The sequence below is a fragment of the Pinus tabuliformis genome, chromosome 4_2, assembly GCF_031772625.1.
Source record: "Pinus tabuliformis cultivar Carrire ecotype Pingquan chromosome 4_2, CPIR1, whole genome shotgun sequence".
Classification (NCBI taxonomy): Eukaryota; Viridiplantae; Streptophyta; class Pinopsida; order Pinales; family Pinaceae; genus Pinus; species Pinus tabuliformis.
Window position 1 is genome coordinate 320,198,673 of NC_142304.1, and position 19,108 is coordinate 320,217,780.

Genomic DNA, 19,108 nt, shown 5'->3' on the forward strand with positions numbered 1-19,108 from the left:
TTCTCTTGGGTTTCTGGGACCTCATTTTAATTATATGTAATATGTAATTTCTCAATTTCTCATTTTGATTAATGAAGAATGAAATTGATCCTATGTAATTTCAAAACAAAAGTAATTTCTATGAAGAATGAAATTGATCATATGTAATTTCTCTATGAAATAATGAAGAATGAAATTGATCTTATGTAATTTCTCATTTTGATTAATGAAGAAAGAAAGTAATGAAGATTAATCAAAATGAAAAAATGAGAATAAATATTTCTCATTTTGATTAATGAAGAACTAAAGTAATGAAGATTTTGATTAATGAAGAATGAAAGTAATGAAAATGTAATTTCTCATTTTGATTAATGAAGAATGAAAGTAATGAAGATGTAATTAATGAAAATTAATAAAAATGAAAAACGAAAGTAATGAAGATGTAATTTCTCATTTTGATTAATGAAAATTGATTAATGAAGAATGAAAATAATTTGATTAATGAAAATTGATTAATAAATTTCTTATTTTGAGTATGAAAATTGATTAATGAAGGAAATTATTTTCTTATGTTGATTAATGAAGAATGAAAGTAATGAAGATTAGTTTCTCATTTTGATTATATGCAATTTCTCATTTTGATTAATGAACTTATCATTTTGATTAATAAAAATTAATTAATGAAAAATGAAAGTAATTTCTCATTTTGATTAATGAATTTCTTATTTTGATTAATGAAAATTGGTTAATGAATTTCTCATTTTGATTAATGAAAATTGATTAATGAATAAAAGTAATTTCAACTAAAGTAATGAAGATTTTGATTAATGAAGAATGAAAGTAATGAAAATGTAATTTCTCATTTTGATTAATGAAGAATGAAAGTAATGAAGATGTAATTAATGAAGATTAATAAAAATGAAAAACGAAAGTAATGAAGATGTAATTTCTCATTTTGATTAATGAAGAATGAAAATAATTTGATTAATGAAAATTGATTAATAAATTTCTTATTTTGAGTATGAAAATTGATTAATGAAGGAAAGTAATTTCTTATGTTGATTAATGAAGAATGAAAGTAATGAAGATTAGTTTCTCATTTTGATTATATGCAATTTCTCATTTTGATTAATGAACTTATCATTTTGATTAATAAAAATTAATTAATGAAAAATGAAAGTAATTTTTCATTTTGATTAATGAAAATTGGTTAATGAATTTCTCATTTTGATTAATGAAAATTGATTAATGAATAAAAGTAATTTCTCATTTTTATTAATGAAAAATGATTAATGAAAAATAAAAGTAATGAAGATTAGTTTCTCATTTTGATTAATGAAATTTGATTAATGAAGAATAGTTTCTCTAATTTTGATTATATGTAATTTATCATTTTGATTATATGTAATTTATTTTGATTATATGTAATTTCTCATTTTGATTAATGAAGAATAAAAGTAATGAAGATTAGTTTCTCATTTTGATTATATGTAATTTTGAATTTTGATTATATATAATTTCTCACTCTGATTATATAATTTCTCATTTTGATTAATGAAAATTGATTAATAAAGAATAAAAGTAATTTTGATTACTGAAAAATGAGAGAATATATGTAATTTCTTATTTTGATTAATGAAGAATAAAAATAATGAAGATTAATTTCTCATTTTAATTACGGGAAAATGAGAGTATATATGTAATTTCTCATTTTGATTACTGAAAAATGAAAGTATATATGTAATTGTTAATTAAAATGAAAGTATATGTAATTTCTATTTTGATTAATGAAGAACACATATTTCTCAAAATGAAATTATATGTAATTTCTCATTTTGATTATCTGTAATTTCTCATTTTGATTAATGAAGAATACATATTTCTCAAAATAAAAATAGAACACATATTTCTCAAAATGAAAGTAAAACAAAATGAAGAATAAAAGTAATGAAGATGTAATTTCTCATTTTGATTAATGAAGAATGAAAATAATGAAAATGTGATTTCAAGAACAAAACGAAGAATAAAAGTAATGAAGATATAATTTCTCATTTTGAAGAATGAAAATAATGAAAACATAATTTCAAGTATATGTAATTTTTTATTTTGATTACATATTTCTCATTTTGATTAATGAAGAATGAAAATATTTGACTCATTTCTCAAAATGAGAAATGAAGAATGAAAATATTTGACTCATTTCTCATTTTGTGATTTATTTTTTCATTTTGATTAATGAAGAATGAAAATATTTGACTCATTTTGTGATTTATTTTTTCATTTTGATTAATGAAGAATGAAAATATTTGACTCATTTTGTGATTTATGAGGTATATGTAACTCATATTTCTCATTTTGATTTATGCTTGACTCATTTTGTGATTTATTTTTTCATTTTGATTAATGAAGAATGAAAATATTTGACTCATTTTGTGATTTATGAAGTATATGTAACTCATATTTTTTTATTTATGCTTGACTCATTTTGTGATTTATTTTTTCATTTTGATTAATGAAGAATGAAAATATTTGACTCATTTTGTGATTTATGAAGTATATGTAACTCATATTTCTCATTTTGATTTATGAATGTATATGTAATTCTTATGAATGTATATGTAACTCATATTTCTCATTTTGATTTATGAAAGTATATGTAACTCATATTTCTCATTTTGATTAATGAATTTCTCATTTTGATTAATGAAAAATGAAAAATGAAAATTTTGATTAATGAATTTATCATTTTGATTAATGAAAAATGAAAATTATGAAAGTATATGTAACTTATATTTCTCACTAATCAATGAATTTCTCATTTTGATTAATGAAGAATGAAAAATGAAAAATGAAAATTATGAAAGTATATGTAACTTATATTTCTCACTAATCAATGAATTTCTCATTTTGATTAATGAAAAATGAAATGAAAATTATGAAAGTATATGTAACTTATATTTCTCATTAATCAAGAATGAAAATACTTAGACTTCCTCATTTCTCATTTTGACTTCATTTCTCATTTTGATTTATACTTTATGAAAGTATATGTAACTCATATTTCTCATTTTGATTAATGAATAATGAAAATATTTGACTCATTTTGATAAATGAAGAATGAAAATATTTCATATTTTGAAAATAATGAAAATAAGACTTCATTTCTCATTTTGATTAATTTATACTTTACGAAAGTATATGTAACTCATATTTCTCATTTTGATTAATGAAGAATGAAAATAAGACTTCATTTCTCATTTTGATTTATACTTTTTTGATTAATGAAGAATGAAAATAAGACTTCATTTTTTTGATTAATGAAGAATGAAAATAAGACTTCATTTCTCATTTTGATTAATGAAGAATGAAAATAAGACTTCATTTCTCATTTTGATTTATACTTTATGAAAGTATATGTAACTCTTAGGTAACTCATATTTCTCAATGTAACTCATATTTCTCATTTTGATTTATACTTTTCATTAATGAAGAATGAAAATAAGACTTCATTTCTCATTTTGATTTTGATTTTGATTAATGAAGAATGAAAATAAGACTTCATTTCTCATTTTGATTTATACTTTATGAAAGTATATGTAACTTACTTTATGTTTATACTTTATGAAAGTATATGTAACTTACTTTATGTAACTCTTAGGTAACTCATATTTCTCAATGTAACTCATATTTCTCATTTTGATTAATGAAAAATGAAAATAAGACTTCATTTCTCATTTTGATTTATACTTTATGAAAGAAAGTATAAAGTATATGTAACTCATATTTCTAAGTATATGTAACTCATATTTCTCATTTTGATTAATGAAGAATGAAAATATTTCACATTTTGAAAATAATGAAAATAATGAAAATGTAATTTAAGAATGAAAATGTAATTTAAGAATGAAAATATTTCTCATTTTGATTAATGGGAATGATTAATGGGAAAAAAAGAAAATGTAATTTCTCATTTTGATTGCATGCAGTTTATCACATGTAATAGTATTTGCATATGTAATTTCTAATCTTTTTTCGAGTAACCCATGCATGAGCGAAGGATGGTGATGTTAGAAATATCATCAAACCATATTCTCATTTTTCATTTGGGTGACCGATTCAGAGACAGATGAACGAGAAAGGGATAAATATTTGGGTGTCGGATTCAGAGACTGGTGAACGAGAAAGGGATAAAAGTTATTTAAATGGACTATGCATAAATAACACATGCGTAGAGGGGAAGAAGAGTAGTTAAAAAATTGTTAGGCAGAATTAACACATGCGTGGAGGGGAAGAAGAGTAGTTAAAAAATTGTTAGGCAGAATTTGATATTAAGAGATGAAGTGTTGTTAAAAATTTGTTAGTGAGAATTTGATATTAAGAAACAAACTAATACATGGACAAACGTAGAAGTGCGTTAACTAAAAATTAAATGCGCAGACGCATGTAAATATCTCGTACGATATTTAATTCAACATTCAATTATATTCTCTAACTTAACTTTCTCAGTTGGGATAAATGGTAATCCAATATGAAAGCCAACCTGCAAATGCAATTTTTCATGGAAGTAACTTCAAGCACAATCGAAAAGTATTATGTACTACAATCAAAATGCAGGATACAGTGAATTCATATTTCCAAGATCGAATCGCAAGGCATAATACAAAATGCCGAATACAGTGAATTAATACTGCCAAGATCAAATCACAAGATATAATACAGTGAACTTCAAGGGAAGTGAATTTGTATGTGTATTTATATGTACAAGAAATGGCAAAGTACATTTAAACTATACAATAATCTGTCCCAAGAATAAACAAGATGACATTGCCTGGAAATATAACAAGATGGCATGTCTGGAAATTTAACAAGATGGCAAAGTCTAGAATCTAAACATACAAACTAAATTGGGAGAATATTGATACAAAGTTCCCATCCAGAAGAGTAAAACGAAATACTGCGGTTCTTCATTTTGTATGCAGGGGGGTTTTATATATTAACAAGCTGTATTGACTGTAGATGTACTGCTTGTATCCATGAAATCCAAGAACAATTTCGCTCTCATTTTTTCAGCCCTACTCCTCAGAGAATACTTATTCCTCAGAGCATATGTTTTATACATAACAGAGGTAATATCTTTGGAAGAAGATGACCCAGGCCCAGCTACTTTCTTCTTTTTCTTGGGGGTGTTGGATGATTTCTGCTTCAAATGCTGCCTCACTCCTAGCCTTCGTTCCAGTCTTCTGGCTTTCAAAATTTCCAAATGCTGCTTGCAACGTTTGTTTGGGCTCTTCATTGTGTCAGCCTCATCTATGGCTTTTACAACTTCCTCCAGATTTTCCCTGGTAAAAGCTTAAGACTTTATCAATACCCCTATCGATTAAGACTATTTAATAGATTTATGCTAGTTGTATAACAGAGATGCACAGAGAGTATGCGAAGTATTACCTGCTATGTTGTATAGTGTCGTTATTGAGGTTATAAGTCATATGAACCCCATGAAATACTCCAGGTTTGAGGCAGGCAATTGGAACACCTACATCCTTGGAAGCCACCCCTATAACTCCAAAACCCCTCATACATGCTGAGGTGTTGGTGCTAAACTCCTCGGGGGTAGTCTTGGCTCCATTATAGTAAAGAAACAAATCGGGCAACCTCTGAGCTTGCTCATATACTAAATTGCCCAATGTCTGTATTATATCCTGTTCAAGCATGCAATCAACTTTGTAAATTGAAGTATGATATCCTGTATAAAGTATAATTCCATCGTTATGTGAATTGAATTCAAAACTTTGAATTTAATTCAGAAACATGGGTGATATAGTTTACTTACTTGCTCTGCCCTTGTTGGGGTGAAGCTACACTTGCTCCTTCCATCAATATTCTTCTCACATGATTGCTTAAACTGTACATTAAGACCATTCCACAGAACCAAATGTACCTACAAATAATTAATCTTCCCAAACGTTATTTACCTATAACCAACCATTACATATAAATTTCTTTAGATTTATATAGATAAAAGCAGTTAGATACATACATTCTAGTGGGACTGATCTTTAAAATCCCTCTTCACTTGCCTTGGGTAGAGGAATAATGAGTGTCATGTTAGTTAAAAGTGCATTGAATGACTGCACTAAGTGTATCGGATCTGGACAGTAGCCAAAAAACCTGTCTAAATCTTCCAAAAACCGAAAATAAACCACATGGCCAAAAACCACCCATTCTTCTCTGTTGGATAAAGGTGCATTTTAGATACAAACTAGTTAACTGAGTTTATTGAATATGGCCCTTAAACAGAAGCATCTAAACCTGTCCGATTACTGTGGGTGTAACCCATCTAACCCTGGGCCAAGCTCACAGCTCACTCCATTCATGTGGAGTAACCCATGTAAACCTGTGCCAAGACAAGGGTAAAGGTGCATTTAGTATGAACCCTAGACCCATATAAACGTGAGCCAAGCCTACCCAATTCTTGTGTAAAATGAAAACCTATTTAAACCTAGGCCAAGCCCAGGGTAAATGTGCATCAGAGATGGACAACAGCAAAATACTTACCTAAAGTCTTGCAAAAACCCATCTAATGGATAAGACTGCATTGGATAGCAAAAACCCATGTAAACTAAACCAAGGGTATTAGGCCTACCATCTTGTGATATAGTAATAAATCAGGGGGATTTCACTTCTCTGGTATGTTCATGTATGTCCTTTACTTCTCTCCTCAGGAGACAGATTTGACTGAAGGCTGTCTCTACCTGCTTTATATGTACTATATCATTGATCTCAAGTACCTGTTCTATTGTACTATATATCATTCGTCTCAAGTACCTGCTCATTGTACTATATCATTCGTCTCGTCTCTACCTGACTCGAATGAGGTTCTAAACATCCTTAATCCTCCTCTACTATCAATACTCGTACTTTGAATTTCTAAAAGTGATACTTACTGCTCATGAGTTTAAACCTTGGTTTAAACTCAAGATTGTGTTAATTGAAAGTTGGCTAAAACTAGCTGCATATTTGAATCGATCTTTAAATATATTTTGCAGTTAGGAAAATGAAAATTGGAATTTATAAACTCAGAGGCCCATATTAAATGGGTTTATGTTATTGAATGAATAAATTCATGGTAACAGAAATTAACTGTGATGAAAATTAAGATAAAGAGGTGCATATTATATGGGTCTATGTTAGTGAATAGATAAATTCATGGTAATAGAAATTACCTGTGCATGAGACTCGTCCAAGTCATGAAGCATCTGCACATCATGGAGCAAAACCTCCGCTCCATACCAATCAGACATATCCGGATGTAAGGGAATGCATAAGAAGTCAGCAATACCTAAACCAATAGCTGCATAAGCCCCAGTTTCTCCATGCAAACCCGTATCAGTGTCTATAAACACTTTCCAAATTTCAGCAGCATTCTGGAACGAACTGCAACAAGAAGACCAGTGCAAAAATGGTTAAACAAATGCCATCAAGCTCAAACAAGAATACCAAATCTAACAACAGGTCAGTTTGTAAAGCTGAACTCACTCGAGGAGGACTGCCATGATATCTTGGCGCTGAGTATCAGAAAACGCAATGGAATGCTCAAGGTCGATACCACTAGGGCAGAGGTACATGTTAGTTGGCACTCTAGCATTAACTTGCTCCAATGGGATAGCGAATTCTTCAATGTCTATGCTCTTCATGGCCTTGACCTTCTCCAGTGGACTATTCTCAGCAGACTCCTGTTTTTCATACCAACCATCCAACAAATAAACCCTAAACCCTGAAACCCTCTACCCATGAAACAACCAAGGAAGAAACATCGAACATAAAATGTAAAATCACGGGGAAACTACAAACATAGCTTTCTTACCGTAAGAGGCATATTGTCCACAACATTGACGAGAACATTGTGGGAGCCTTCTTCCTTCTCCTCGTCAGCCTTCAAGACATCTGTTAGAGCAGTGCAAGTAGCTGCCACAAGGGCTCTCAAAAACATTTGGGTCACATTAGCAACGGGTATCAAGTTTCTCAATGTCTCTCGTCCCCTCTTTTCATACAGTCCCCCCATCAACATCTCTGATAAATCTCCACTCTGCAACACAACACAATGACTAATTACTAGGTCACCCAATAAACACATATAGTTAGATCTCCACTCTGCAACACAACACAACGACTAATTACTAGGTCACCCAATAAACACAAAATATGTGTTAGATCTCCACTCTACAACACAACACAACAACTAATCACTAGGTCACTTAATAAACACAAAATATGTGTTAACTGAGACATAAAAGCTCAAGCTCAAATTGAAGCTCTGAACTGGGTAGTTTAGTAGAACTGCACCACAACACAACAACTAATTACTAGGTCAATAAACCCAAATTTTGTGTTAACTGAGACCCCTAAAAGCTTCAGCTCAAATTGAAGCTCTGAAATACAACTAATTGCTCGGTCAATAAACCCAAAATTTGAGTTAACTGAGACCCCTAAAAGCTTCAGCTCCAATTGAAGCTCTGAAATGGGTAGTTTAGCAGAACTGACCGGGCTTATATTATAAAGCACATTCCCTCTATAGGAGTTCTACCTCTCCCTGAGATCCCTCATCAAAAAATTATATGAAAATAACAGAAAGCAATACCCACCTCTGTGGTATCTATAACGAGGACTTTACATTCAGGATGAGCAGCTGCATAAGCAGCAGAGACTTGATATGCGAGAGTAGTTTTGCCCACCCCACCCCTGTGGTTGGCAAAGCAGTGTGAAGAAATCACGGGCATTTTGTGTCTCTGAATAAAGCTCGAATTCCAAACCGAACAAAACCCACACGTTCACAAGTTCAAGCTCTATCAAAGCATACAGCAATCCAGAAAAGTTAGAAAAACACGACAGTGGATGTTTGTGCAGGATATGAGTGACTTATAAGTAGTGAGAGAGATTACGTTGTTTATCCAGCACAGTTTTTGAAAAATATGAACACCTGTCAAGAAAACTTCCAAATGGCATCTCCACAGCTCTAGGTGGTTCTCTAAATGACAAGTATCTTCTGCCCCGCTCCCCCCACTAAGGAGAACTTCGAGTGCCTTCTGCATCTCATTCCGTGTATAACTTGAATCGCGTTCTCTTAAATGAAAGCTCACGGGAAAATAATGGTAGACAAGAGTGTAACAGGAAGCCTGTAACTTAGCGAAGCGCACGTTATGGAGATTTCCCATTTGTCACACGTAATTCGCAACGTGACCGAAACAAACGCTTACCACTTCATTGTTAAGTTATACGTATTTAGTGCAAGAAAAGGTCACTTCGACCACGATTTTGTTGGAGTGTTAGTGTGGCAGTATTGGCCACATACAGAGAGAAGGCAACCAATATTTTCGATTTTGTCGATTTTGTTGGAGTGGTAGTATGGCAGTATTGGCCACATACAGAGAGAAGGCAACCAATATGTTTGGAGTTATAATTTTATTAATACATTGTATATGTTATTTAGTGGATTTATTTGGAGTAGTATATATAATTTATTGGATTTACTTTATCATTCATTTTCTCCCATGAATTGTTAAAATTGATCACATATTGATTATAAATTTATTCATGAGTATATCTAAATAAAAAATATTACTGAACTTAATTAGATGGATAGGAGATTCCCCTGATTGAGATGGATAGGAGATTCTCCTGATTGTTTTGACATCACTTTTGTTTAAATTGAAATAAAGATGACTAAAACATTTGGAGACAAACTCAATTTTATACCATTTTTCAAGATCATTTTTATGAACAACTGAGATAAATATGGCTACAAGACATAGAGGTAGTCAACCAACACCATAATTCAACAATGTCAAGACTGACCATTTCCATAGTGATTGCAGATTTTTTCTATCGAAGAGTCAAGTAATTTTTAATTAACATAAACTTATGCTCAAGATTTATTGCAACTTAGTTGTTAATTAGCCGAGGATTATATTTAAAAATGTAATATGATTTATTATTATTTAAATCTATACAGTAGTCCAGTCAATCTAAGAAATGATCTTTTTTGGAGTATTTTTTTGTAAATTTTATTCAAAATCTTGTAGAGATTTTTAAAAATCATAAGTTTAAGTTGTTTAATTTGCGAAGATCAAGTATTTTAAGGGTTTTTCAGGTTGTTGTATTCATTTATGAATTCAAAAGCGTATTTTAAAGAACAAAAAATCGCAATCTCCCTAGAAATTGTATTGTTGACTCTTTCCAAAAAACTATTGCGCCTATTGTTTAGACTACGCCATTAAAAACAAATTATTTTTAAAATAGTCCGAGTAATTATTTATCAGGGTCTATCTTCTCTTCTCATATAAGTTTTATGCGCATCATGCGGAACTTCTTTCTCCGGATCTTTTTATCCTTTTTGGATGTTTATCAAGGTTATGTTTTGTTTTCTCTGGATTCCTCATATGGAACAGGTAACAGCTCATCGATTTTACAGGGCCTGTGTATCAGCTGGCCGAATGTTTTTGGCTTTATATGTACCTGCTCATTATATTTCCTTAATATAATATATCCTGATTTTCTGTCTGAAAAAAAAAAGATAAACTTTCATTATAGTTAATCTTTATATTCGTAATTATTTATAAAAGATAAACTTTCATTATGGTTAATCTTTATATTTTAGAAAGTAAAAATAGTTTTAAATGATATTCCAAAATTATTAACTATTTTTTCTTTTAATCTATCTAATTTTATTTAAAATAATGAATTAAGTTTCAATAAAATTTAATTAAGTTTCAATATATTTAATGTTTAAAATATATTTTATCAAATATTAATAATTTTTATTTTATTTTGGGAAAGTGCTAAGTTGTTCTAAATTTTGTTCTATTTGTCACTCCTGATTCACAGCATGCCCCCAAACAAACTCCATTGTTGCGTTAGAAGAATTTAGTCAAAAGAGAAGATCACTTCGACTACCATTTTCTCAAGTTTTAAAGATTGGCCACATATGCATTGTAGATTTGTTGAGGAGTACATCTAAAAATTCGATTATGAGATGGATAGGAGATTCTCCGAATATGAGAAGAGTAAGTTTAAAATTTGTTTCACATCACTTGTGGACATTCCATTTTAAAATATTTCTTAAATAGCGGTAAGGATGACTAAAATATACACCTACAAAGTCACTTGACACCATTTTTCAATGGTGTTAAGATTAAGATTGGTCATTTCTATCAACATTTGAGATAAAATATGGCTAAAAGACATGGGTAGTTAGTTGACACAATTGATCAATATTGATTGCAGAGTATTTCTATCTAACTATTAGAGAGTCAAGTTTTGCTATGTATTTATTGAAGGGAAAGAAAACTCACGTTAAAGATTTATTGTAATTTAGTTGTTAATTTTATTTTTCAAATGAAAAAATTGCCTTGTTATATTAGAGGATAAAATACCAATACATTTTTATTCAATCATGTAAAGATATAGATTTTCATCATCATATTAATCATATCTCTTTTTTGGATGATCACTTTACTAACCTACATGTGTTGACAACAATATCACAAAAACCAAAAATTCTCTTTAGATAGAATTACATCAAAGATCGTTTATCTACTCTATAACAGGGGAGGAAGATATAATTTCACCAATCAAAAAGTTTGTAGAAATAATAATAAAAAAAGTTCCAGACTTAGGTGTCTTTATGGGATTATAATGTGACCTTCCCGAACTTCGCCATCATTGTAGAAACTATAAAATATGGAGCCTTCGGCATTAGATAAACTAACTTTAGATAGAGTATCAATTATCATATTTGATTCCCTGAAAATATCTTGTATGTCAAAACTATAGAAAGCTTGAATAAGTGCATTGATGTGCTCCCACCATCCTCAGAGATTTGGTGGATCAAAATTCGTTGAACCCAAAATTCCATCTATAAGAGTTTTCGAGTCTCTGTAGACATGGATATGTTACACAGATTTCTCCCTGGCAAATTAGAAAAGTCCCCACAATGCCAGTGTTTCCATCCTGGAATTTGTACCCAAACCATCATTCAAGTGTAAATTATAGTGCGGGTTTTCACACATTCGAAACCAAACTCCACATCCACAACATCCCTATTTGGTCACTCCATAAAAAAACCTACAGGTAGAAAAATCTGAGGGGGCATGTACCGGATAGACAGGTAGGCGAGGTTCCTGTTGAGAAATGGAAAAAAGAAATTCCAGTTTAATTTGTCTTTGAATTAAACTGTGAATTAAATTTGAATTCTATTCTCATAGCAACTTAAAATAGTTAAATTAAGTTTTATTAAAATTACTTAACTTAGGAAATTTGAGTTGGGAGTCTTTCTGTCATCATGTGTGTGTTCTCCCTACTTTGTAGGAGTCCAGTGTGAGTTAATTGTGAGTTGGAAAATAGAAGACTCAGTTTCATGAGTTAGTTCAGTTAAATTAGTTATCAAACTAATTGAAACTAATAGTGAGTTAACAGTCAATGGTGTCACTAATGAACTCCACGAGTGCTACTCTAATTAACTGAATATTTACTCATCAGAAACTCATGCATGTCAATTCTGAGAAAGAACCAGTTGAGACTAGAGTCCAGGGACAATGTACTATTTGTTTTAGATTTTTCTGAGTTTCACTGATAGTGCATGCATTTAGGAACTGATCCTTGATGGATTGCGCAGTTTTTAGAGGCTTTATTTCCCTTTAAATACAAGCTATCCTCCATAGGAATTACACATTGGAATAGAGACTTGGAGAGCTTGTGAAGAGGCTAAGCTTTGGCTTTGAGCTTGCTTATGAGTTGGAGATTGAATTTATTAAGTGTTGGGATTGTTCTAAAGAGAACAAGCATTGTAATTTCATCTTGATTTTTCAGATTAATACAAAACAAATAGTGGGGTTTTGAGTTGTGGATTCCCCAAATATTTATTGTGTTATGTGCCTTTGATTCTCTTCCTCTATTGATTATTGTTTACTCGATGTTTAGGGGCTTCTGCTATAAAGAGTAGAAGTAGATTATTGTCTCTTTCTTTATAAAATTGCATTAGCTTTTGAATCTACAGGATTTTCTACATGGTATCGAATGTAGGTTTTAACCCTATACACAAATTACCTTCATATGAATTCTAAAACACATAAAATAAACAATGCGAGAGCATAACACATAAAACACATACACACAGAAATTTTCCCCTGGATCCCAAAACCAAAACTACCAGCTTGATTTTTCATTATGTTCCTTCCAATGTTACAATACATATTTATACATGTCAAGACATCCAATACCATGGACCGAAAACCATTGCGTCCAAAACCATGGACCAAAAACCATCGCGTCCAAAACCCTGTGTGAAAAATAATGCACAAAACCATAGGTAGGTTCACCCAACCTAATATAGGGTCCAAAAACAAAATTTTCCGGGGCACTTCTCCGGACCCCATAGAGTGGGGTTACCTGCACCCCTCAAACCCCCTGTGATCCCCCCCACTACGCAATTGGCACAACGAAGGGGGGGCTCCGCCCCCCTTCAAACCCCTCGGTTAACTACGTTGGCTAGTCGTGAAAAGAATATAACACAACCCAACATTCTCCCACTTGTTGTTTTCTTTCCACAGGGGGCCACAGGAGAGCTTAGTCATTTATCCAGCCATGCAACGCCCATTGTTTCTCTACACCAAGAGAAATTTTCAGAGCTCACAGATTTTGTCAATGCATCTGCAGTATTCTTCAAAGTGTCCACCTTTACCAGCAACACCTTTTTGTCTTATATCATATCCCTCACAAAGTGATACTGAACATCAATGTGATTTGTCTTTGAATGATATGCAGGGTTCTTTGCCAAGAAAATTGCACTTTGGTTGTCATAGTCTATCCTTATAGCTCCCTCTACTAACCCCATACTTGAACACAATCTCTGCAACCAAATTGCTTCGTTACTTGCATGAGTGGCTGCCATGTATTCTGCCTCTGTAGTTGATAGTGCCACTACAAATTGTTTCTTACTCATCCAATTGACTGCACCTCCAAATAGGTTAAAAACATACCCACTTGTAGATCTTCTCTGATCTAGATCTCCAACCCAGTTTGCATAAAAAAAGCCATGAATATCCAACACTCTATCCAATCTTGGTCTTCCTTGGTAGCATAAACCATAATCACTAGTGCCATGCAAATACCTGAAAACCCGCTTCACTGCTGTCTAGTGCTCCTTCCCTGGTTTTGACATAAACCTGCTCAATACTCCCACTGCATGTGCAATATCTGGTCTAGTACAGACCATCACATACATCATGCTATCAATTGCACTTGCATATGGAACACAGGACATGTCCTCTTCCTCTTCTTGTGTCTTGGGACACTGTTCAGCAGATAACTTTACACCTACAGGAATAGGAACCTTCATCGGTTTACTATCCCGCATATTAAACCTCTGCAATATTGTCTTGACATACTTCCTTTGGTTTAACCAGAGCTTCCTCTTTGTCCGATCTCTTTTAATTTCCATGCCCAAAATATAGTTTGCAGCACCAAGATCTTTCATGTCGAATTTGGAGAACAATTGGATCTTCAAATCCTTGATAATTTCTTTGTCATTTCCAACCAGCAACACATCATCCACATACAAGACCAAATAAATAACACAGTCACCAATTAATTTAAAATAAACACAGTGATCTTCTTTTCTTCTAGTGAAGCCAAGTCCCCATATAAATGTATCAAATTTCTGATACCACATCCTTGGTGACTATTTTAACCCATACAGAGACTTCTTTAACTTGCATACCAGTTCTTTCTTACCCTTCACCACAAAACCTTCAGGTTGCTTCATGTAGATCTCCAAATCCCCATGAAGAAATGGTGTCTTCACATACATCTGTTCTACCTCAAAATCAAAAGCAGCAGCAACAGATAGAAGTAATCTAATAGAATCTACCTTGGCAACAGGAGAAAAAATATCACCAAAATCAATTCCCGGCACCTAGGAATAACCTTTTGCTACTAACTGAGTTTTGTATTTCTTCACCTTTCCTTCTGCATTTGTCTTCTTCTTGAAGACCCATTTGTTGCCAATGGGTTTCCTTCCAGCTGGCAACTCCACCAGATCCCAAGCCTCATTTTTGTGCAAAGATGTCATTTCATCAACCATGGCCTCTTTCCAAAGTTCTCCATCCTCTGAATCTACTGCTTCCTTCACAGTTTTGGAATCATCATCAGTAACAGATAAATAAAATTTGAACAGAAAGCAGATGGACTATACCTTTCTGGCTGCCTTCTTTCTCGAACTGATATTCTCACACCCAGAGTTTGTGGCTCTTCATCTTCTGATTCCTCCTCTGTTGTAGAGTCTGATTCTTCCTCCTTTAGCTCAAACTCTATCTTCTCAGGTTCCTTTGGTTGGACTTCATGTTTAATAACATCTTTTACCTCTCTGAACACCACATCTCAGTTGTACACAACCTTCCTTGTTACTGGGTTCCAAAGCTTATAACCCTTTAAACCATCCTTATACCCAATAAAGATGCACTTTTTAGATTTACTATCCAACTTGGTTCTTTTCTCCTTTGGAACATGTACATATGCATCACATCCAAATACCCTAAGATGTGAAAGACAGGGTTTCTTACCAGTCCATACCTCTTGTGGAGTCTTATCTTCCAACGCTGATGAAGGTGATCTGTTGACCAAGTAACATGCTGTCTCCACCACCTCTCCCCAGAATTCCTATCCTAACCTGGCACCACTGAGCATGCTTCTTGCCCTTTCCATCAACGTCTTGTTCATTCTTTCTGCAACTCCATTTTCCTCAGGTGTGTATGGAGTAGTATTCTGCAGTGTTATACCACACTTCTTACAGAATTCTTCAAATTCCTTACTGCAAAACTCTCCACCGTTATATGTCCTCAACACCTTTATCTTCTTCTCTATCAGGTTTTCCACTGAGCCTTAAATTCTTTAAACCTGTCAAAGACTTCAGATTTTTTCTTAAGGAAATATATCCATGTATTCCTTAAAAAGTCATCTATAAATGATACGTAGTACACAAACTTACCCAGTGATGGAACCTTCATAGGTCCAAATACATCATTGTGCACAAGTTCTAATATCTGTTTCGCCCTCTTACCACCAGAGGGGAAACTCACCCGATTCTACTTCCCATATACACAATTTTCACAGAAATCAAAATCCAGAGAGCTATTACTCATACCTCCTACCATACCTTTACCATGAAGTATTTGAAGGCCCTTCTCTCCAATATGTCCAAGCCTTTGATGCCACAGCATGGTCTTCTCTCCAGAGACCACTAGATTTTCTGCTCCACTTTCAAAAACCACAGAGTTGTTGCACCCATCAACAACAATACTACCTTGCAGCTTGTACAGAGTTCCAATCCGAACTCCCCGCATCAATACCAATGCTCCCCAAACCATCTTGCAGGTATCCTTCTCGAACACTGTTTTTACACCTGCATCATCCAGTTTGCTTACAGAAATCAGATTTCTAGCCAATGCAAGAATATGCATAACACCTGGAAGTGTTCTAACCCTTCCACCTTGCAACTTCAACTTTACTTTTCTGCGACCAACTATTCTAGCTTTCCTATCATCTCCTAAAAAGACATCACCACCATCATATTTCTCATACTCGCAGAACCACTCTCTATGGGGAGTGAAGTGAAAAGATGCATCTGAGTCAATCAACCATGCCTCATGATCTGCATGTGTATTTGAAGAAGCCAAGTACACATTCCCACCTTCATTTGAGGTGGTTTTCGCCTCTGCAGAAGGAGCATTATCATATCATTTTCCTTTGTTGGGAGCTTTACATTTATAGTCCCTTTTGTAGTGCCCTTCCTTTCCGCATTTCCAGCACACCACCTTTATAGGTTTTCCTAGAGATTTAGATCTCCCACTCGATGACTTACTTTTGTTTCTGTACTGAGACCGTCCTCGTACAGACAAAGCATCACCATTCTGGCTCTCCATATTTTTTCATCTTATCTCCTTTGTCAGCAAGGATGAGACTATTTCATCAAACTGCAAGGCAGTTGCATTGCTACCTATCGCAGTAACCAGACTATCCCATGAATCTGGTAGAGAACACAACAAATTGATGCACTTATCTTCATCTGAAATTTTAATATCAATAGACAATAACTGACTTACCACAGTCTTAAATGCATTCAGATTCTCTATCACCGAGTCTCTATCTTTCATCGTCAGGCTATACAGTTTTTTCCGTAGGAACAGTTTATTCACGAGATACTTAGATTGATACAAATTCCCTAACTTGTCACACAAAACCTTCGTCGTAGCTTCCCTTGATACATTCAACAACAATGAATTTGAGACACACAATCGTATTGTGCTCTTTGCCTTCTGATCCAACTTCTTCCATTCTTCATCGGACACTCCCGTTGGTTTAGTACCCGGATCTACCGTGATCCATTGATTTTTATCCACCAACAGATCCTCCATCTTGAGTTTCCACAACTCAAAAATTTGACCATTAAATTTCTCGATCTCTATCTTTCCACTGCTCGCTGATGAGCCCCAAAAATGGACAAATATTTGGGTTCATTCAACCTCCTAATTTGGCTTAGTCCACCATTCTCATTTGTTTATTGCATGTTTTTGATTATTTTTATGTTAATAGAGTGAATTTGGTTAGTCATTATGCCAACAAGTCTAATGGGTGCTTTGTGTAGCCTTTTTGGTCAACTTGGAGACAAAATTGAAGGTCTTAATGAGCACTTGGCAGCCAAATTCGTGGGAGAACAAGCTAGAGGATTTGTAGGAAGGTGTCCCCCTCATTTATGGGCCCTTACCTCGAATTCTCCACCATCAGCTCGGAGTTCAAAGGCCACCAAATCAATGAGCACAAGGGCAGCCAAGCAAGTCAAGTAGGACTGTCGTTAACTACAAGTCTTGGGTAGCCAAGTCCCTAAATTTTAGGAGGACTGTTGGGTCCTCAAATTGTATAAATAAGAAGGCTTAGGGCCTCATTTTGGTTAGCTAGTTGGTAGTCATTTTGTAGCTAGTAGTTAGCCAGTAGTTAGTCATTTTGTAATTCGATTTGTAGGCCATGGATTAGCTTTGCTTTCAGCTCATTCTCAAGCTCTCCTTGTGGACAGCTTTGATGTAACTCTTCATTCTTGTTTAATAAAGATGAATCCAGCTTTGCACCAGCTCTAAATCTCTCTTGGGAGGCTGTAGCTCTTGGGGTTGGGCCCATCTCAAGCGCCCAGTACCTCCCTTGTTTATCTTTATGTGTTTTGCTGCGTTCTTGAAATAAAATCTGCTATCTAGATTTAGATCTTTCTTTTTTATTTAGATTTCTTTTGATGGTTAAAGTAGCTTTTTATGGTTGAAATAGAGTGGTAGGATTTAGTCATGCATTCAGATCTTTTGGACTGTTCTTGCTCACGTGTTGTACATGGTTTCCTTGCAAATAAAGTTGTTGTCCATTCTTGCTACTGTTAGCTAGATCATATTAGGGTAGCATAACTAGATCTTTGTTTTCTTGCATGTCTTTGTTGGTTCAGTTGGAAACACTATGCAGGGCACCTTCATCACCTCCTCGTTCATTTGAGCCTCATCCAGATCAGCTCCTCCATCACCAAGTCTATTTCCTCATCTCCCATCTGCTCTTTTGCCATGTAACCCTACCTTCTTGCTTTTCCATTGCCTACACCTTCGTTGATGCAAGTCAGCCTTCCACATCATCTCACCACTCCATCCATCAGTTCCTGGGTCACTTCAGACCCCCATACTACCTCCATAACCATCCATGCATCTTCCATCAACCATCCATCCTCAAACATCCCATTTCCAGAACATCCTGTAGAAATCTCTGAACATCCTGTAGAAACCCCTGCAGACATCCTGTAGCAGCCTACACCCTCGGTTGTCGAGCACCTGAACGTTGTGGACTGATGCTAGGGACCCTCTAGGACCTCTCCTAGCCCTCCTGACCTTTCCCAAGCTTTCTCTCCCTTCGCACCACCTCTGCACAGCCAAACCCTAATAAAAAAACAAATTCATAATCACTCCATCCACTTATGCAAAAATACAAAAACAATGTTCTTTTTCATAGAAGTAGTTTGAGTTCATGCATTTCACATCATTAGAAGTAATGGCAT

The 19,108-nt window shown here is 33.7% G+C and overlaps 1 protein-coding gene across 1 annotated transcript; it reads right to left on the minus strand.

Moving 5' to 3' along the window:
• Positions 1 to 4,824: 4,824 nt before the first annotated feature.
• Positions 4,825 to 8,896, minus strand: LOC149169248 (uncharacterized). The gene is made up of 7 exons (XM_089428615.1): positions 8,622 to 8,896; positions 7,844 to 8,065; positions 7,516 to 7,712; positions 7,203 to 7,413; positions 5,810 to 5,917; positions 5,425 to 5,678; positions 4,825 to 5,318 (listed from the first exon to the last, which is right to left on the minus strand). The coding sequence occupies exons 1-7, from the start codon at positions 8,754 to 8,756 to the stop codon at positions 4,973 to 4,975; spliced, it is 1,473 nt and encodes a 490-aa protein (XP_089284741.1). The 5' UTR covers positions 8,757 to 8,896; the 3' UTR covers positions 4,825 to 4,972.
• Between the last annotated feature and the right edge of the window lie 10,212 nt (positions 8,897 to 19,108).